Source organism: Amblyomma maculatum, chromosome 11, assembly GCF_055883805.1.
Source record: "Amblyomma maculatum isolate TAMU_Amacu chromosome 11, ASM5588380v1, whole genome shotgun sequence".
Classification (NCBI taxonomy): domain Eukaryota; kingdom Metazoa; phylum Arthropoda; class Arachnida; order Ixodida; family Ixodidae; genus Amblyomma; species Amblyomma maculatum.
The window spans coordinates 109,766,950-109,788,917 of NC_139354.1; the positions used below are offsets into that span (position 1 = coordinate 109,766,950).

Genomic DNA, 21,968 nt, shown 5'->3' on the forward strand with positions numbered 1-21,968 from the left:
CATCCGGCCTCGGATTCCCAAATCTGCTATATCGCGTAGGATCCCGAACCTCCAAGTCGTGTCGTATGCCTTTTCCATGTCAAAGAAAACGGCCAGGCAATTTTGTTTATGTATGAACGCTTCCCTGACAGTATTTTCAAGACGCACTAAGTGGTCGGTCGTTGCGCACCCTTTTTTAAAACCTCACTGATGAACATTAAGAAGTTTATGAGATTCTAAGATGAAAGTTAGTCGGATGTTTAAAACACTTTCAAAACATTTTGCTAACAGCTGGTCAGTATGGGTCTGTAACTGCCCGCTGAGGTCGGCGGCTTTCCTGATTTCAGAAACGGAACAATAACGGCTTGTTTCCAAGCCTCTGGGAGTTTACCCAGAGTCCAAATTTTGTTAAAGAATTTCACAAGTGCCTCTACAGAGGATTCGGATAAATGGGACAGGATTTCGTAATGAATTTCGTCAGGGCCAGGCGCAGTCTGTTTTCCAGCAGCAAGGACGTTCTTTACTTCTTGGAGTGTAATAAAACTATTATATGATTCATTTCTGCCACCACTTGTTGGGAGTTTTTGTTTCTCAGCTATGTTTTTGTATTTTAAGAATGTTTCTGTGTAGTGTGACGAACTTGAAACGTGTGTGAAATGTTCGCCTAGTATATTGGCCTGTTCTTCTATGCTAGTCTGAACACCAGGGGCTGTGAGGATGGGAATTGTAAACGGGGAAAAGTTTCCACTGAGTTTACGAACTTGTTCCCACATTTTCTTAGACGTCATTGAGCTATTTATTGATGTGACATACTTCTGCCAGGATTCTTTTTCAGAGTTGCGACAGATGTATCAAGCTTTAGCTTTGGCCTTTTTAAAAGCTGTAAGATTTTCGTGTGTAGGGTACCTTCGGAAAACACCCCATGCTTTATTTTGTCGCTTTTTGGCCTCCTTACATTCCCGAGACCACCACGTCTTGTGTTTTTGTCGCACCACACCTAAGGACTGTAGAATGGCGAGGTGAGCGGCAGTGATAATGCAAGTCGTGAACAATTCATTTAGTGTGTCGACACTAAGGGCATCTGAGAAAACTGCTCCTAGATTCGCCTCTACTTTAAAAAGCTCCCAATCTGCTAAGTGAAGTTTCCACCGTTTCGGTTTGGTCGGCATGACTGATGGTGAGGATGATAAGCTGATTATTGCTGGCAGGTGGTCGCTACTATACGGGTTGTTCAGAACATCCCATTTAAAATCATTAAAAAGGGAAGGTGAACTAAAAGCGAAATCTAAAAAACTCATTTTTCTTGACCTTGGCGAACAGTACGTGGGCTTACCGGAGTTCAATAACAAATGTCTGAACTAAGAATAAAATCCTCAATAAGCTGTCCACGTGTATCACTTTTTTCACTTCCCCACAAAGGAGAGTGTGCATTAAAATCTCCTACTACTAGGTAGGGCTCTGGTAGTTGGCAAAAAGGGTTTTCTAGATCATGGAGTGTTATTTTAAGATTTGGTTCAAGATAGACAGAACACACAGTAAGAGTTTTAATGGCAATTATTGTGGCTGCTACAGCTTCTAAGGGAGTGTTTAATTTCAGTTCTTGAGCTGGAACTCCACTTTGCAATATGATGGCCGCACCACCCGAAAGCCTGCTTGCTTGCTTTCGATCCCGGCGGAAGACTTGATATTTTTTCAGTATATTCGAGTGCATGCAACCTAAATTTGTTTCCTGTACACACAGTGCAACTGGCGAGACTGTATCTAGAATGTCTTTTATGTCATTAATATTCTTTAAAAGTCCTCTACAGTTCCACTGTACCAGGAATGCCATCTTATTTTGTTGAAAGCTTGGAAATTAAGTTAGGTTTTTTCCAGGGCCCGTGATTCGGGCCTTGTCTGTTTTGGTTTGTTCCAAGGAGCTCCGCCGTCTCTGTGACGACGACGGCAAAGAGCTGTCCTGGCCTATGTTCATTACCTCGTCTGAGGTGCTGGACGAACGTGCCAGAGGCACGTGTTTCTTCTTTTTAGACCTTGCCTCGTGGGCAGAGGTCTTGTAGCCCGCCGACCCTGAGGGACGCGTAGCCTGTTTTGGGGGTGGTGGAGAAGCGGGAGCTGCTTCCACCGGGGCAGGGGATGGCACTACATCAGCCTCGTTTGAGGTCTGGGTAGGTGCCGAAGGCCGTTGTGGTGCCCCGCCCTGTCGCACCACATCGGCGAGATTTGGTTTCGCTGTGAACTGAAATGTGTTCTTGGTTTTGTTGTACTGGGTACGTGCCTCTTTGTATGTGATGTTCTTTGTTGTTTTTAGTGTTATGATCTGCTTTTCTTCTTTCCATTTTTGGCAGGATCGAGAGTATGCGGGATGATCCCCCTCACAGTTTGCACAGCATGGGTCTGCGGTGCAGTTATCAGAGTTATGGTCGTTCGCAGCACATTTCGCACAAGTTCTGCGGCCACGGCAACTTTGCGAACCATGGCCGTATTTCTGGCAGTTGAACCATCTCCTCGGATTTGGGATGTACGGTCGGATGTTTATTTTGATGTATCCGACTTCAATTGACTCTGGGAGGGTGCAGCTATTGAAAGTCAGAACCAGATGTTTTGTAGGGATCTCCTTGTTATCCTTTCGGATTTTTATTCTGTGAACCGCTATGACGTTTTGGTCTGCTAGTCCTTCTGCCATTTCATCTTCAGTGAGAGCAATGAAGTCTATCTCAGATATTACTCCTTTTACAATGTTCAAGGATCGGTGGGGAGTGATGACGACGGGGATGTCCCCAAGTGACACAATGTTTTTCAGGTTGGAGGACTGGCACTTGGTTTGTACTTCTAGCAAGAGGTCACCATTTGCAAGTTTTGATACTTTGTATCCAGGGCCCAGGTCTTTAGTGAGACACTTTGACACTATGAAAGGGGAGATTTTTCGAGCGGGTTTTTCTAGCTCCTCGCTATGTATGACATGGAACTTTGGGAAAGTCTCTTTTGTTTTCACAAAGAAATGGCTTGTAGCATCGGTCCGCCCTCGTTTGTTTGGAGGGCGGTCATTTGTTTGGGAGAAAGAATCCATGAAAGGGTTTGTGTTTTCGGTAGTTGTGCCTGCCACCCACCATGGAGCCCAACGAGGGGACGGGACAGGAACTTGCAAGAAGTCCTGCCCACGCCAGCAGTACACCGCTACTATAACCAAATATGGGCAACTCAGGGTAGCTACTCCACACAAGGTTAACCCTCGCCGCCAAGAAAAAAGGAAAAACAAGAAATGAGGAGGAGACAGGACAGTGCTGAGAAAAGAGATAGGAAAGTGGAAGATGAAGTGGAGGATAGGAAAAGGCGACTGCCGATTTCCCCCGGGTGGGTCAGCCCGGGGGTACCGTCTATGGGATGCGTGGGCCAAAGTGGTGTGTTGCCTCCGCCGAGGGGCCAAAGGTCCAAACACTCGGCATCGGCTCAACCACCAGGATCCCCTTTTCCCCAGACACGGCGATGCCACGCACGGCTAAGCGTGGGTGCTGGGGTCCGTGGTGTCGCACAGTACACGCAAACACCTGCTTTAACAGGTGCCCCCTGCGGGTAGTCCACAAATGGACAGTCCTTAAATTTGTGAGTGCAATTTATCTCGATGAGCACCGTTTCGTCCCCAATCCTGACCAGTCCGTCAGGGCTACAACAGAGCCAAGGTTGCTGCGGCAGCACCACCAATCCTGTCTGTAAAATCCAACATGGTTATAAGTATTTCTAAAAAAATTAACAATACTCACATTGTTTAACAATAGAGGAGTGCATGTATTGCAAAACAAAGCAGCTACACACCTGGACAATATGTGCTTCAAGTTTCTGTTCCAAGCTCTGTCGCGCTGCACCTTCTGTCTTGATGCCTGTCAAATAGTAACGCATGATAGTTAAGTCAAGTACTAAAAATGTAGTACACACATGAACTCCAATAAGCAAACAAATCATGACTGGCAATAGGCTACCATACTTGAACATCTATTCCAATTTACTGGGTTATCATGGATTTAGGAAACCAACCGTAGCGCATTGCAGGACTTGTGTAGGAGGTCACTTTTGAAAGTTGGTGGGCAGCCTTGCGAAGACCCTCGTCACATTTTTTTGTGATGACTGCGTGAGCTTTAGAAGCGCTGATCCTTAGCCTTCGTTCCACATGCCATCTAGATAACAAAAGAGAAATACACAATGTTTACGGTCTGATATTCACGCTTTGCGCAAGTTCTCTGTTAAAATCCACAATACCTCGCACAGTTCGCCTGGCCCTGGGTAAGAATGGGCAGGTCGGCAACACTCCCATGTACCAGTATTTTTTTTTTGTATTTTTCTTTTTGATCCAAACTCAGGTCAGAAAAGAAGTCCTGCGGTCGCGTCTTTTCATCGTCTATAAATTCAAGGTGATGGTAGACTGGCCTCGTCAGCATCGGCGCCAACAGGTCTTCCAGGAGCTCTTTTGAACAGCTTCCAAAGCTCTCTCAATAATGCCATCTAGGACTTCTTTGCAGATCAACTCGTCTGTGTGTTGGGTCGTGAGCTCTAGCACTTTTTATTTATTTATTTATTTATTTGAAAATACCTTACAGGCCCATTAGGCATTGTGTAAGGGGGACATAAAATCTATGCAGTGCAATATATACATAAAATGTAAGGAAACAGGCAAGAAATACAGAGGTAATTACTATATGAACAAACAAAATAGTACGACGCGGAAATTATTATATCATTAAGAAAAAGAAATACGCGACACAGATTAAAGCACAATGGTACACACACAGATTAAGCACAATAAACAGCAAGCGGCACACAGTGCCCCAAATGGCGCTTAAAAAAAAATGGTAAGGAAAAAAAAAAACCGGAAAGAGTACATAGGCAAACACAAGTAAATAAAACCCATCAAGACATTTAACAGCTGCTACAAATTTAATAAAAATGTATATATAAGACAAATAAGGCAAATGAAGGCTCAGTGATATAATGTGAAGAGTTGGCGATGGAACGCTTCTAGATTAGTAAGAGAAGCGATCATGTCTGGCAGGTTATTCCATAATCTGATGGCTCGTGGAAGTGCTGATGAGTTGAAGGCTAATGTGTCACCATATATTCTTGTAAAACTGAGGTGATTGTGCAATCTTTTGGACGTGCGGGATGGAACATCGAGGTGAAGCGGACAGGATCGATTGGGGTATACATACTTGTGAAATAGTGTTAGGAGGGCGATGTCGCGGCGTGTACATAAGGATTCTAACGAAAGGTTACTTTTAATCACAGTGACACTTGAATGGTAGTTATAGTTTCGAGATATGAATCGTGCTGCCCTATTTTGGATGGATTCTATTGCGGTGATCATGTTGTTATGATAGGGAGACCAAATGGAGGAAGCAAATTCAAGTTGTGGACGAACAAAAGTAAGGTAAGCTAGTTTACGAATATAACCAGGAGAATTCCTGAGATTACGTCGTAGGTACCCTAATGACTTTGAGGCAGCAGCGCATATGGATGTAATATGGAAGGACCATGACAGATCAGAGGAAAGATTAACACCGAGGTATTTGTAATAGGATACAACAGTCAGTAAATCGTCTTGAATGCGGTATGGAAAGCTGGAATTGTTTCGTTTGCGGCTAAATGATATTATTTTGCACTTCGACACGTTAAGGGTCATTAACCATCAGTTGCACCAATCGTTAATAAGAAGCAGATCTGATTGGAGCGCCAGGTGGTCATCAGAAGATTTAATGGGGCGATAGATGATGCAATCATCCGCGAAAATTTGCATACAAGAGGATATATTAGTAGGTAAATCATTTACATAAATAAGAAATAATAAGGGTCCAAGCACGCTACCTTGCGGCACACCGGAGATAACAGGGGAAAGATTAGAGCACAGATTGTTAACAAATACGAACTGTTGCCGATGCGAAAGGAAGTTACGAAGCCATGTTAAAGTTAACGAGTCTAGACGGAGTGATGATAATTTTGAAATCAGGCGGCAGTGAGCTACCCGGTCGAAAGCTTCGGCGAAGTCAAGGAATATACAATCTGTTTGAAGGCTTTCATTCATATGGAAATGCAAGTCAGTTGTTAGTTCGAATAACCGTGTTTCGCAGGAATGACCCTTCCTAAATCCATGTTGATTAGTATAGAAAAAGTTGCTCCGCTCAAGATGACTGAAAACGTGAGATGAAATTATGTGTTCAAGCATTTTACAACAGATGCATGTGAGAGATATTGGACGATAATTTTCAGCTGAAGTTTTGTTTCCTGCTTTAAAAATCGGTATTATTTTAGCTATCTTCCAATCCGCGGGCAGCAATCCACTAGTTAAAGATTGGTGAAAAATATGAAATAAAAATTTACTAGAGATTGAAATGGTGTTCTTTAAGATTTTAGAATTAACGCCATCAACACCAGCTGAAGTAGATACCTTAAGGTTATTTATGAGAGAGATGATACCTTCCTCAGTTATTTCAATGGGTGTCATGTAGCGGCAATTAATGTCGGGTACCTCTGGTAGGTTAGAGCTATCTTCGGAAGAGAATACAGATGAAAAGTATGTGTTGAAAATTGCTGGACATTTAATATCTGAAACTGGAATGTTGTTACATTGTAGCGATATGGAACCTCCACCCCGATCTGGACATATATGTTTCCAACTTTTTGGGATTAGTTTTTATAAGGGAAGGAAGGTCGTGTGAAAAGTACTTATCTTTCGCGGAGGATAAGGCGGAGCAATATGTTTTTAGTGTGTCACTGTATTTATTCCAAGCAGAACTGGTGCACGCACGCTTAGCAGTCTGATATAACCGCTTTTTCTTATTTCGCAGTTGCTTAAGCCTCCTGGTAAACCAAGGATTGGATTTATCTAGTTATTTTGATTACAGGAACAAACTGGCCAACCAGAGATGAAACCTTATCTCTAAAGAGTACCCAGTTTTCTTCAACACAGCGGCTGTTGATGTACGGTAGAAATGTATTATAGAAAAATATTTCAAGTTCTGTGTTGATAGCTGTGAAATTTGCTTTATTATAATCACCACTTCTTGTAGTGGGCACACAATCTCCGTATACTTGAGCAGCACAGTGCGTGAGGCAGGCTTCACATCTACGTACCTGGCTTTCTGACCTGTTTAGTTAGTTACTTAGTTAGTTGGTTATATGAAGTTTTATGGCGCATAAGCAACTGTGGCTATCATGCGCCAACCGCAAGGTTAGACGATCAAGTGGCTACAGTAATGATGCTCAGATTTGGTTTAAAACATTGGCTTCCTTTAAAAATCCGTAAACAAGTGAAAAATCAACAAGTGCTTCTTGGCCTAAAAGCAATGCGGGATGAAATGGGATGTGTTCTTTGTAAAATACCGTAAAATATTTTTTCCTGTGCTCCTCGAATTGTGAGCATGAGATTAAAATATGATTTACTGTTAGCTCATGTCCACACATTTCACATACAGGTTTGCCTTTTTTTGTTAGTAGGAAGTTATGTGTTATGTGTGTATGGCCTATGCGCAGACGACATAAAATTACCTCAATGAAACGTTTCTGATGTTCACATGATTGCCATTCTCCTAATATGGGCTTTATGGAGTGAAGCTTGTTCTCTGCTTCGCTTTCCCAATCAGCCTGCCATTTAGCTCGTAATTTCGTACGTACTAACTTCATTCCGTCTCTGTGTGGCATGTTGATTTGTTTTATTTGTAAATTTTTCGCACTTGCTGCGCATATATCTGCTCGTTCATTACCTTTTATCCCAACATGACTGGGTACCCAGCAGAACTGCCCTGCCGGGGTGGCACAGTGGTTACGGTTCTTGACTACTGTTCCCAACGACACGGGATCGAATCCCGGCCTCGGCGGCCGCTTTTCGGTGGAGGCGAAAAGCAAGACGCCCGTGTGCTGTGCGATGTCAGTGCACGTTAAAGAACCCCAGGTGGTCGAAATTTCCGGAGTCCTCCACAACGGCGTCTCTCATAGCCTGAGTCGCTTTGGGACGTTAAACCCCACAGACCACAGACCAGACCAGACCCAGCAGAATTTGATAGTATGCTTTCTTCTTGTGATATTTACTACGTTGTGTATAATGTTTCCTATCAGTGGTTGAACAGCATTTTTGGAGTTTATTGCACTGATGACGCTTAATGAATCTGTGTAGATGATGCTGTTTTTGATGTTCTTATCCAATATTTTCTCCACAGCAACACAGACAGCGTAGCATTCGGCTGTAAAAACTGATGCACAGTGGGGTAGTCGTGTTATTTTCTCTGTGTTATTTTGTACTATTGCACTGCCAACATAGTCTTTAGTTTTTGAGCCGTCTGTAAAAAATGCAATGCAATTTTTATATTTTTCTTTTAATGCAAGGTATTCTTGTGATATATGCTCATGTGGTGTGCGTATTTTTTGAAACTGCGTTAGTGTGAGGTCGAAAACTGCTAGGAGGGTGTACCATGGTGGGAGTGGTTTATTTCTTAAGGCAATACTTGGCAATTCACTAATGTCTAAATCTTGGCACATTTGTTCGAAGCGCATGAGAAGCGGCTTAATCAACCGGGGCTTGTTGTTGAAGACTGTCCTAGAGGGACATTCCGTGACTACTGAATGACATAGATGTTTTGGTTGAGAACGAAGTTTCAGGATGTATGCACATGTTAGGGCACATCGTCTGTCCTTTAATGCAGGTTCATCTGTTTCTACACAGAGGCTGGTTATTGGGGATGTTCTGTACGCGCCAACTGCTAACCGTAATCCAAGATTGTGTATCGGGTCTAGTCGTTTTAAATAGGATGTCCTAGCTGAACCATATACTATACAACCGTAATCTAACTTAGAGCGCACCACGGAGCGGTAGATTTGCAGAAGGCATGCTCGGTCGGACCCCCACCGTTTTCGCGACAGCACCTTTAGGATGTTAAGTGATTGGGCTGCTTTCTTTTTCAGATTGTTTATATGGGGAAGAAATGAGTTTCTTGTCGAATGTGATACCCAAAAATTTATGTTCATGTTTCACTGGTAGTATGGTTTGGTTGAGGTATAACGTGGGATAATTCTGTAAGCCTCGTCTCAATGAAAACACAACGGCCACTGTCTTTTGAGGAGAGAACTTAAATCCATTGCTGTCTGCCCAGGTAGCTAGTTTATTTAGTGTCAGTTGTAGTTGTCTCTCACAGGTGGATATGTTGGAGCAAGTGCATGCTACTTGCAGGTCATCTACGTAGACGGAGTACATTATGGACTTTGGGATTATTGCAGATAACGAGTTCATTTTCACTATAAAGAGAGTTGTGCTTAGAATACACCCCTGCGGCACGCCGTTTTCTTGTGCAAAAGTCGTGGAGAATACTGTGCCTAAACGGACTTGAAATGTACGGTTCGTCAGGAAGTCATTCAGGCAGCTCAGCATCCTGCCACGGATACCTAGATCTGCTAGGTCGCGGAGGATACCGAACCTCCACGTGGTGTCGTAGGCCTTCTCCAGGTCGAAGAAGACCCCGACACAGTGCTGCCTGTGGCTGAACGCCTCCCGGATTGTGTTCTCGAGGCGGACAAGGTGAGCGGTTGTTGATGATGCCTTTTTGAAGCCGCATTGATGTATATCGAGAAGATGCCGGGATTCAAGAAAAAAGGTTAGTCTGATGTTTACGATGCTTTCAAAAGATTTCGCAATGCAGCTGGTTAGGGCTATTGGTCTGTAACTGCTAGGACATGTGGGGGGTTTGCCTGATTTCAAAAAGGGTACTATTATGGCTTTTTTCCAAGCTTCTGGTATCTTGCCAGTCGTCCATATTTTATTAAAAAAATTCAGCAATGCTTCTACAGCGGCTTGTGAGAGATGGGCGAGTATTTGATAGTGTACATTGTCAAGTCCCGGTGCTGTTTTTTTGCCAGAAGATAAGACTCTGTTTATTTCATGTATTGTTATAAGTGCATTGTAGTCGTCATTTACACCTGTCCGAAGGGGAAGCTTTTGCTTTTCTGCTGTTGTTTTATGCTTTTGAAATGTGCGAGTGTAGTTAGATGAGCTTGACACATTGGCAAAGTGTTCGGCTAAAATGTTCGCTTGTTCTTCTAATGTTGTTTGTGTTCCGGGTGGTGTCAGCATAGGATATGTATAAGGGGTGAAATCTCCTGTAAATTTTCGGACCTGTTCCCACATTTTTTTGGAGGGCAACGAGCTTTTTATCGAGGACACATATTTTTGCCACGAAGTTTTCTCCGCATTTCTCCGGACATACCGCGCTCTGGCTTTGGCTTTCTTGTAGTTAATCAGGTTCTCATGCGTCGGATATCTGCAGAGGATGCCCCATGCTTTGTTTTGTTCTTTTTTGGCTAATTTGCATGCCTCCGTCCACCATACTTTGTGTTTTTTTCTTGCGTGTTGTGACGTTTGTGGAATGGATAATAGTGCTGCTGAAATTATGCACGCGATAAACCTTTCATTTATTTCTTCTACGCTCAAATCTTCAGAACATACTTTTTCTAGCGCAGCGTTCGTTCTAAAAACCGACCAATCGGCGAGGCGGAGTTTCCAGCGCCGTGGCCTCGATGGGATGATGGGTGTGGATGATAACTTTAAAACTGTCGGTAAGTGATTGCTTCCCAGACGGTCATTTAAAACATCCCAATTAAAATCATTAAAAAGTGATGAAGATGTGAAGGCTAAATCAATGCAGCTCATTTTTCCAGAGCTGGGGCAACAATACGTCGGCTTCCCGGTGTTTAAAAGGCATATATTATTTGAAAGTATAAAGTCTTCTAAGATCTGTCCTCTGTATCAGTATGGTCACTCCCCCAGAAGTGGGAGTGCCCATTTAAATCCCCAACAATCAAGAATGGTTCTGTCAACTGCTCAGTCAAGTCTTCTAATTCATGTAGTGTAATTGAGAGTTGTGGTGGTATGTAGAGGGAACACATTGCTATCATTTTGTGGCTTATGATGGTTACGGCCACTGCTTCAAGGTTTGTTTTGAGTGGTATTTGTCTGGCAGGGACATCAGGTTGTATTATTATGGTGACCCCTCCTGACAGCCTACCAGCATGCGTTCGATCTTTACGGAAAGTTTTGAACTTTTTAAAGATATTTGTGTGCTGAGGCCCAAGGTTTGTTTCTTGAAGACACACAGCTGTGGGTGTCATGGTTGTGAGGATATCTGTAATGTCTGCGTAATTTCTCAATAAACCTCTACAATTCCACTGTACTATGTAAGCCATTATGATATGTTGGGGATTAAGAAAAGTTACTTTACTTCAGGAGGGGTTATACATGGTTTTCCCTTTTTTTCAAGTGAGTGCCTCCTCCCCTGCAGCCCAGAAGTGCTGGGGGAGAAGTCCATCGCCTCACCCGAGGCGCTGGAGGTCCGTGGTGAAGGCACGGACGACCGATTCTTAGGTCTCCCCCTGGTAGAGGAAACCTTGCGGGCTCCCGACTCCGTGGTCGGCAAGCCCTCTTTTGAAACTGGCAGAGCAGCCTTTGCTGCTTCTGCCTGGGGCGAGCAGGATGGCCCTGCCTCAGGTTTCAAAGACACCTTGGCAGACGCCTGATTGCGGTGTAGTGCCTCGCCCTTGGACGCTACAACCGCATAGTCTGGTTTTCCAGTGAATAGAAAAAGATTAGTTTGTGCAAGTCGTTTTCTGGCCTCTGTAAATGAAATGTTCTCTTTTGTTTTGATAGTGATGATCTCTTTTTCTTTCTTCCAACTTGGGCATGATCTAGAATAGGCAGGATGATCCCCCTCGCAGTTCACGCAGTGTGGCGATGAGGCATCACAGTTTTCAGACTGGTGTTCTTTCGAAGCACATTTTGCGCATGTTTTGCGACTGCGACAACTTTGTGATCTGTGGGCATATCGTTGGCAGTTAAAACATCTTCGGGGGTTCGGTATATAATGTCGGACTTCAACTTTCAGGTATCCTATTTCGATCTTTTCTGGCAGTACGCTTGAGCTGAATGTGAGAATGAGATGTTTAGTAGGTATCTCTTTATCATCTCTTCGGATTGTTATCCTGTGCACATTTACAACATTTTGTTCTGCAGGCCTTCTAGCATTTCTTGCTCGCTTTGGTGGAGGAAGTCATTATCGGAGATTACACCACGCACGGTGTTCAAAGATCTATGGGCGGTGATGGTCACATTGACATCCCCAATGCAGTGGAGGTTTGGAAGCTTTGCATACTGTGTTTCGTCGTTTAATTCAAGCAGTAGGTCTCCGTTTGCTATTTTTGTGACTGTATTTCGGACCAAGGACAGCTGAGAAACATTTTGACACTAGAAATGGGGACAAAGTTCGGGCCGGCTTTCCTTCGGAGTGCACGATGTGATATTTGGGGAAGCTTTTCTTAGGTTTTTGTAGGAATTCTGCTATTTCTTCGGTGCGCCTTTTTTTGTTTAGGCGATCAGTTTTTACAGTAGAAGAAGCCATGTAATATGTGTGTTGTTCGGCCAAGGTGCCAGCCGCCCACCATGGAGCCCAACAAGGGGGAGGACAGGAACTTGCAACCAAGTCCAGTCCATGCCAGCTGTACACCCCAGCTATAACCAAATATGGCGGTACTCAGGGTGGTACGCCACACAAGGTTAACCCTAGCCGCCTGGAAAAAGAAAAACCAAGAGAGGAGAGGACAGGACAGGGTCAGCCCGGGGGAAATCGGCAGTCGTCGGAGGCAGGCTTCACATCTACGTACCTGGCTTTCTGACCTGTTTAATAATGTGAGGAAGATGAAATGACGTCACACTGTGTCTGCAAATTAAAAGTGTTCAGAACACACCATTGGCAGAATGCACTAGCCTTATCAGAGGACTAACTAAATGAAAGTTGTCTATTTGACAAAATACGTATGAACAACCACAGAAATGTGGTTAGAAGAAAATGAACTTTTTGAAATGGGCTGGCTAAGTAAACTTACTAGGCAACAAGTCCATCAAGTCGTCTGATGAAGGCCTCATGTTCTTGCTGCTTGGTTTGCCCCATTTTTGAGGCTGGCTTGTGCATAACTGCTCTTCATAAGTATTGATAAGTACATAAGAAGTACACAGCAGCAGCGTGCTTACAGTGCCCGTTGACACCAGCCTTGCAAGTGCACTTGCCCCAGCAAAGCGTAAGCTGGCATTTTAGAGGGCATGACCATGCAAGCTGCAAAAAAAATATATATATACGCACGGCACCTGAGACTATTACATGCTCTGAATGCGGAAGGATTTGTCTCATTGTGGGCTGCTATATATATTTAGCCATATTTGTTTACAAGTTTGCAACTAACGCCATTTTAAAGGCCTTAGCTTCTAGACCTTTCCACTAAAGGTCGCTATGTTAAATACCCTTAGGTAAGGGTCCTTAGGTCACTCATTTAGCATGAAAGCCTTTGTGTCAAAGGCATTTACGTTGAAATTCTTAATCTAAGGCCCAAGCCTTCAGAGTGAATGCATTTGGCCCCACGGCCTTCATCCTATAAAGGCATTTCACCTAAAGCTCTTCAACCGAAAGGCCTCCCTTTTCCATGGTAAAAGCTTTTGAACTCTTATTTTACGTGCCGCTGTGTCTAAGAAATGTCGCTGATAGGAAAGGTCTCGACATAAAGAAGCAAGGCTAGAACTGACAAGGGAACGGAAACTGGTGAACACTGCACAAAAATTGTTCTGGATGGTCATGCGCAATGATCATTTATACATCGAAGTTCAGCACTGATGCTCCTCACGAACACATTTATTTATTTTAGGTATTTAACAGTGCTCTTAAACCACATTTGTTTACTTTGTTTCTTCACGTGCAACGACCGAGACAAACACATTCAAACTAAGCGCACCCAATGGTTGCGGTCGCCGTACAAAGCTGAACGTACACTTGCTAAATTTCTCATGCTGAAAGGTAAAAATATTTACCTCAAATTCCACGTCGTAAAAGATGTCAGTCACCTGTGACACACATTTCACCTTTACGAGTACACTGTTCTTCTCAACAATTTGCTCAACGCAGTGCACATGGGCCACCAGAAGCTGTCCCTTTTTTAAGTTCGCACTGTGAAAAAAAGCACTCGCTGTCAACTATCTTCTTGAAACCACACCTAAGTGTGTACATCGTTGCACACTCGACGCACTACGGTGTTCAAGAGCGAGCGAAAGAACACGAGTATCAAGTGCACGTGCGAAACAGGCCACTTTCACAGAGGCGCGAAAGACCAGGCGAATAAAGCAGGAGCGCGAGCGCGCGAAAGAGATCCCCGACAACATCCAAGCGCGAGCCCGCGCGCTCGAGAATCAAATTTTTCTTACAACGGCATCTTCGCGCGAGCGGGAAAGGACGAGCGCACACGCGCTAAGCTTTTTTTTTTTTTCGCGCGCCAATGGCGTAAACACACGCAAGCGAGCAGGAGAGCTGGTCATCCTGCCAGCCCATTTACGAGGAGTTGCTCAGAGAGGGCGCTTTTCAGTGGCGTCCGCGGCGCCCTCTGGCCGAGGTTGTGTCCCCTATGTGCGATATGAAGATGATAAGAAGTTCGCGGTTGTGGAAGTCGGCGAAATCGACGATTTTAGCCCTTGGAACAGCAAGGACTTCTCGTCTAGGGCTTACTACGCTGTCAAGTGGACTGCGGCGGACGGCAGCTCCGATTACTATCGGGCGAAAATAGGCATCAAATAACTTACCGCCCAACATTATATTTTTGCGGCTATTAACTAGGTTTCTGGAGTTCCTTTTTTTCACCTTCTTAGTAGGGAAGAGGGCAAATTGAGCATATATCAGCACAGCTCAGGCATTGTTTTCGTGTTCGAAAACTTAACAGCACTGCGAAAGGGAACAATGAAAAGAAGGAACGAAAAGCGCTAACTAGCACAAATGTCTGTTTTACTCACGCATTGTTATGGTGCTGTTGTGAAAGAAACGGATTTTAAAGCATTTTCCTACAACTCTGGTAGTTGTACACTAGATGGCACGTTACACGACTTTCCTTTAATACACTTGAAAAATTAATCATGAACGGAATTTTTTTTGTTGCCTGCTGTATATACAATTGCATCACGTCCAGCGCACGTGAGTCGGGAGATTCGGATACTGCATCACCTGATAACATTTGTTTGCACAGCTGGTGAAAGAACCATGTGCAGGCTTCTTTTGGTTTAATGATCATGGAAATGCATATAGTAAAAGTGAATCGGTTTAAACGCGTCTTAGTTGGCTTTATCCCCCTTGCCTTCATGGCTCGTGCAGAGTGTCGAGAGGGTGCAGTGAAAAATAGGGGAAGAAATGATGTGATCAGTTTCCTTGCTTTTGACTATATAACATTTGCACCATCAACAGCAGTGTCAAGTTTTTGTATGTTATAATTTTTGTGCTTGGGTGGAATATTTTTCAGAGTCTGAGGAAGACGTGCTTGGAAAGGTGGGCCGCAGAAGCGTGCGTGTCAATAGGATAGTGGACACCAGTGACAGTGATGAGAATGTTTCACCGGAGGTGAGTTCACAATCGTTTCCATGGGCTCCATATAGTGCCTAAGATATGCATATTTTGGGAGGAATTAAACTATTGCTGAAATATTTTTCTGCTTTTCAGCCACAAAAGAAAAAAAAGGACCTAGGGAAGAGTTGATGAACATCCTAGAGAAGAAAAAAAATGCTCAGCCATCAGCCAGGCCCAAACCCAAAAAAGAGGAGGCTTGAGATTGATCCCGAAGCCCGGCAACAAATAGCTGCCCTACAAGAGCAGTTAAAACAAAAGGAAGACACTATCCTCCATCTGAAATCCAAGATAAAAAAACAGGAGAGAGATCCTGCAGCTCCGTAGATTGAATATGGGGCTGCAGGAAAATATCCTGGACAAGTTCGGCACTAGTGGAAGTGAGTAATTGTATTAAGTGTTAATCTCAAACTTGGAAGCTGTAATGATGTTAGCTGCTTCAGGTTATTTATATGCTGACTGTTGCACCACTCAGAAGAGAGCAAAAAAGTTCTCTTGGTCTAATCATTCATAACCCATAACTACAGTGCAAAAGACTGAACAAAGATGAAGGAGGGACAACACACAGCAGCAAAAAAAAATGTGGTGTTCCTTCATCTATCCAGTTTTTTACGCTGTAGTTATGGATCATCGAAACCACCAACTAGACCAACAACTGCTCTTATCTAGCCATTCATTTGTTAGGGCTGGAATGTTGCACATCCATTTGATTTAGTGGTAATTTTTGTTTTATGTGAATAGGGTGGGGTACTTGCTTTATTTGGTCAGGAATAATAAAACGATTCCTATCATTTTCCTCATGCTTGTGAAAGATGTACAGACAGCAGACATTAACTATATGTTGTTTACTTTTAAGTGACATATAAAGTAGGTGATATATAAGGGTCACCACATGGTGTTTAACTTACAATTACTTAATGCATAAAATGTTTTTGCTCATTAAGTTCTAATTCCAAACAGAATTGCAATGCCAAGTTCATATTTGTTAGTTCATTCACTCACATTTCTTAAAGCAGGCTGATTATTGATGTGAAGACAATGAAGCAGCAATTATTTCATAGCTTTTCCATCTCTTGCGACCAACACTCAACTCTGCTGTTAGGTACTTCATATAATAAATTGCCTAACCTTATGTTTGGCGCGTCATAGCCACAGTTGCTCTTGTGCCATAAAACCCCATATAACTGACAACTCTGCTGTCGCAGCAATCAATGTCTAAGAAAACAAGTTACGAGGTGACAGATTGAACTTGTTAAAAGGGCTGGGTAAACTGTTTTGCAGTGTCTGAAATAGAAACATCTGGCCAACAAGTCTGGCATGTTGAAAGGGCACGTGGTTGGTCATAGATATGTAATAATGTCTTACACGTCATTGTGAAAAACATGCTTTAATGTAATGATGTCTTACACGTCATTGTGAAAAACATGCTTTAATAGGGGGTATGCACTGGGGCCTGATCCCCGAGATGGCGCCACCGTCATTCCGGCTTGCGCGCCATGCTTACGGTCATTCCGTTCCAGTTATCCGGCAAGATGGCCGTCCGGATAAGTTAGCTGTGTTTTTGGAGCCCGCGGATTCATCATTCAACCTGTCTTAGCGTGCACGCATCCGTCAATGTGAGCAACGTGTTCGCAGTGCTGCCGTCTTTGGTTGTTACGAGTGTCAAAACTATCATTGCATGTTCACGAGTACCTGCGGTGCCGGCGTGTTGCACACGCGAGAATGGTGAACTGCGTTGTGTTTGGCTGCAGCAACCGCACAAAAAAGAAGCCCGGCGACCAAAATGTCGCACAGGTGGGCTTCTTTTCCATACCTAAGGTTGTAAAAAACCAGTGCCGGAAGACCGAAGAGACGACTGCTCGTAGGAGGGCAGAGTGGTTTCGCCGGATCAACCGCAAGGACTTGAACCACTCAGCAAATCACTACCGAGTCTGCGGCAAGCATTTCATCTCAGGTGAGCGAATTAAGATGCCTAGATGAGTTATTGCCAGTTCAATGTACATTTAACGATGACCAGCGCAGCTCAGCAGTACCGTCTCGTAGGTGGCAAGGGTCAGCGACAGTCGCTACTAAAACCTAGCATCCGCGCGACGACCTCGACACGGCACTTTCGTCCAATTTATTGATGTTAGCGCTTGAATGATTGCTGTGTTTTGTACATTGTTTCAAAAAGGAATAAGCTCTGTGCCGAATGTAGCAAACGTTGTTATTATGCCTCAATTGAGTAGCGCTGTGCGGACGTGTACACATATGGACGGTAGGAAAAACGCGTTCCGATTAATTTTGGCAGGAGATCGGACTGCGTCCTTCTGAACCAGCGCTGTAGATTTGTCGGTTCTACTGATGACCCGTGCGTCTCGCGTTTTCCGCGACTGCACTTCCGCGAACACGTATGAGCACAACTCGAAAAAGTGCAGAACTCGATAAAGAGACCTAGAGCAGTAGAATAAGCTAGACCTCTCTACTTTATTGTAGTTTTCGTAAGTAAAATTCCAGCATACATGGAACACTCTGATGAATGCAGTTGTTTAAAGTTTGACAGTTTATTTTTTGCAGGCCGACCAGCATATGCAATGGCCGAGGCAGACCCAGACTGGGCACCATCTTTTCACTTAGGGCATGGCAAACATGTGGACTCTGGAAGTTTGGCTTCCAGGTAGGTGTTCTTATTTCTCCAGGTGCCAGTTACCCTACAAAAATATTCCTATGTTCAAGTGGTTTATGCCTTGAGCACAAAATTATTGAGGACTTCACTAATTTTGGTGGCTCATGCATGTTTCACTGACGATAAGAATTCTAGGGTTGTATGTAGCCTCCTTTGCACAAAGAATGTGTAAGCAGGCCAAGTTCTGGGGGTGGCCCACCTAAATATCGAAGTCAGTGGACTTACTTGATTTAGGTTAGACATCAGTGTTGGTCATATTATGACCAACACTTCAATACCTAGTCATATGACGAGGAGAAATTTTGGCTGTCCAGGGGGCAAATTCTGCGGGTGGGGTCAGACCACCCAAATTTTGAGATTATCACTAATACTAAAATTAGGTTGGACACCTAATTTGATCAAATCAAATTTTGTGTGTCCTGAAGGCCAGTTTTGCGGTTGCGGCCAGACATTTCCTGCACTCTTCTTTGCCGAGGACTCCAGTGCAGTCTTCTGGCTATGGGACCCTTGCCTATTTTTATGCACTGTGTAAATATGTTCAAGGTCATTAACTTTCACTTTCAAAAAAAAAAAAATGTTGGGCTAGTTGGTTCATCGAGAGGAAGGGCTTGTGTAGCAGCACTGTTTTCAGTCACCATGAGTCTGTTCATGCTTATGCGTTAATATTTCCAGGTACAAGAGAAAGCAAAGACGCTCAGAAAGAAGATCCAGTCCCCTCAGAGAATGTCAAGTGAGCCCGAACACAATGACGGATAATGTTCTTTCCGAGGACACAGTTTCATCTGCCGAGGATGAAGAATCGGCTCAGCCGCCGGTTTCTATGGAAGTCTGTGAAAGTACAGGTAATAAGTAATACAAGTTTTATTCTGTATATCAATTCAATTCACTCTATTCCGTTTGGAAATAGTGGTACAAGAACGGGTGACAAAAGCCCCTGCGACCTTAGCAAGCTGCTAGTTTGGGACCATGCAATAAATGCACAGAATTGCATACCCATGTGTCAATAACGAAAAATTGTGTAGCCTTTTACAAGCATAAAGATAAGTACCATAAAAATAAGTCAGTTGATGAATGCATCCTGATATGTGAGCAATGAAAAAAAAAACAGGCAATAGTGAACAATGTGTACACATTCAAATAATATAGAATTACGTCAACAGGAATAAAGGTTTCAACAAGATCCTATTGCAGCAACAAATACAAACATGTTTATAGTAGCACAGTATTTTGGCAAACTCTGAATCGATAGTTACATATGTTCAAGTAATGGCATGAAATGTATTCTGTTTGGAAGAAATTCCTGGTACTATGATCATGCTTATCTGCATTTTTTCAGGGAAGGCTGACTTCAGTCAAGTCACCGAGTTAACGATGGCTAACCTAGGACAGCTCGAGGAAGAAAACAGGCATCTCCTCTCAGAGCTTGCATCCACAAAAGAGAAGCTTGGCATGCACATTTTATCAGAAGACATCCTAGAAACAAGAGAGGACATGGTCCAGTTTTACACTGGACTGCCCGACTTTACAATACTGCTTGCCTTCTTCAACGTACTAAAGGAAGGTGTGATGCACTCAAGCCGGAACAGTTTAACGGCATTCCAAGAATTTTTCATTTTTCTAATCCGCCTTCGGCTCAACACTCCTCTTCAAGATTTGGCCTACAGGTATAACCTTGTTATTTGCTTTCTTGTGATGCAAGTCGCTGACAGCCTTTATATTTTCAGGTTCCATGTGTCACAATCCACAGTATCAAGGATTTTCAACAAGTGGCTGGACATGGCCTACGTGCGGCTTTCCCGTACTGTGCACTGGCCTGAACGCGAGACACTTCGGACAACCATGCCCATGACATTTCGCAAGTCATTTGGTGTGGAAGTGGCTGTTGTCCTCGACTGCTTTGAGATATTCATTGAGCGGCCTTCATCTATGTTACCCCGATCGCATACTTATTCACACTACAAAAGCCACAATACTGTAAAATATCTCATTGGTATCGCACCACAAGGTGTTGTCACATTTATATCTAGAGGATGGTGCGGCCGGACTAGCGATAAAGTTATTGCAGAGACATGTGGTGTTCTCAACAACCTTTTACCAGGGGATATAGTTCTAGCTGATCGGGGATTCACAATTGCCGACAGTGTAGGTTTACATTGTGCAAAGCTGGCCATGCCTGCTTTCACTAGAGGTAAGCAGCAACTATCTGCTGTTGATGTAGAAAAGACTCGAAAAATAGCAAACGTAAGGATCCATGTCGAAAGAGTGATTGGACTTGTGCGTAACAAGTATAAAATCTTAAAGCACACACTCCCTGTAGAAGTACTCGCTGCGGAAGAAAACGGGCCAACAGTACTCGACAAGATTGTTTTTGTTTGTGCAGCACTGTGCAATATGAACAACTCAACTGTGCCATTTGGGTGAAATCACACACCATTGTTTCACATAAGCAGTCATTTGAAGGACAAAAAGCACACGAAACAGTGCATTTCTCCTAAGAGTGAGCTAGGATAAAATGTGTCCCATCATTTTCTCTGCATGGATTCTGATTGATTTAATCTGTGCGACACAGATTACAAGTTCGAAGAATTTATGGCCTTGCTATGTGCCATTGTTTGTATTATGTATGACAATGTCCCACCAAGCAATGGTGGGACATTTATTTCTTAAGTGATGCAAGTACACTTAGAAAATGGCTGTAAATAAAGGTGTTCTCAATTTTTTTTGTTACTTTCCCTGCGAAAAGGCAGAGGGAATCGCACTCAGCAGTGAAACTGATGCACACTGCAGATACCACACTGTTTATTTCCTTCACATGTTCTCCACGTGCATCTCACTTTTACACAAAGATGAAAGTTTGTCAGTTGCTACAAACAAATTAGGCCTTCTTACTTTGCTCTGTGCACTCGGGGCAGTACCATTTTTTCCCCTTAGGTGCCCTGTTCAGACCAACACATTGATAGTGGAACCAAACACGTTTGCACATCTTGCTGTCACACATGACCATTCTGCCTGATTCGGGACCGCTACATACACAGTACACCTCATCCTGTGGTGCCGAGTCTTCATCACTAACCTCTTGTGGCTGTATACAAAGTTTTTCAGTCCAATAGCGGTAGCATAATTCTGGCAAAATGACCAGCTTAAAGTAAAGCGCACAACGTTGCAGCATTCTACTGCAAAACTGTGTGTCTTCATAGATTCGAAGAACAATATAATCATTCAGTGTCCAAACAACAAAATCGCAGTATCTCACCTTGCACACAAAAATCTGCATTTGAACCTGGTAGAAGTAACTGTGGTCTGTTTTCAGCATCACTTTGTCATTTTCAATGGAAAGACATGATGAGTCAGACATTGCATAACTCCTGACTGACTCTTCTCTACTGTTATATGGGCATTTCACCTCAAGCACTCCCTGGCCACAACAGTCACAGCTGACCATGCCATCGGGCGTTGCAGCAAGAAATGGTCTTTCTTTGCAGATATGCAGACCTGACTGGCTGAACTTAAAGTTGACATGAATATTCTTTGATGCAGCAACATAAGCTTGTGTGGCCTTTTGTTCGTGTTCCTTTCCCCATGCTGTTTGTGGGCTTGAAAATTGAGCATCTTCGGGATAGCACAGCCTCTTTAGTAGAGACAACGAGGGGTTTGTCGTTGAAGTCCTGCACACAGCCTTGGCATTTGAAGCTGTGATACGGCCAGCTCTAAAGGCAAACCACTTGGAGCTCCTTGCCTGCTCTCTGGTTTCTTTTTCAATCAATTCAGCAACCTGAAAGACAGTGAAGATAAGCAGCAATGTTTTTCAATGACAATACTACGCATTCACAGAACATAAGGAGACTTAAGCGTCCCCAGTAATTTTTAAAATTGCAGGG

General features: G+C 43.6%; 1 protein-coding gene across 1 annotated transcript; it reads left to right on the forward strand.

The window, feature by feature from the left end:
• Positions 1-16,874: 16,874 nt before the first annotated feature.
• On the forward strand, positions 16,875-20,609 carry LOC146174653 (uncharacterized). Its single transcript, XM_084583842.1, has 5 exons — positions 16,875-17,379; positions 17,982-18,081; positions 18,763-18,932; positions 19,427-19,754; positions 19,815-20,609. The coding sequence occupies exons 1-5, from the start codon at positions 17,148-17,150 to the stop codon at positions 20,509-20,511; spliced, it is 1,527 nt and encodes a 508-aa protein (XP_084439968.1). The 5' UTR covers positions 16,875-17,147; the 3' UTR covers positions 20,512-20,609.
• The last annotated feature ends 1,359 nt before the right edge of the window (positions 20,610-21,968 follow it).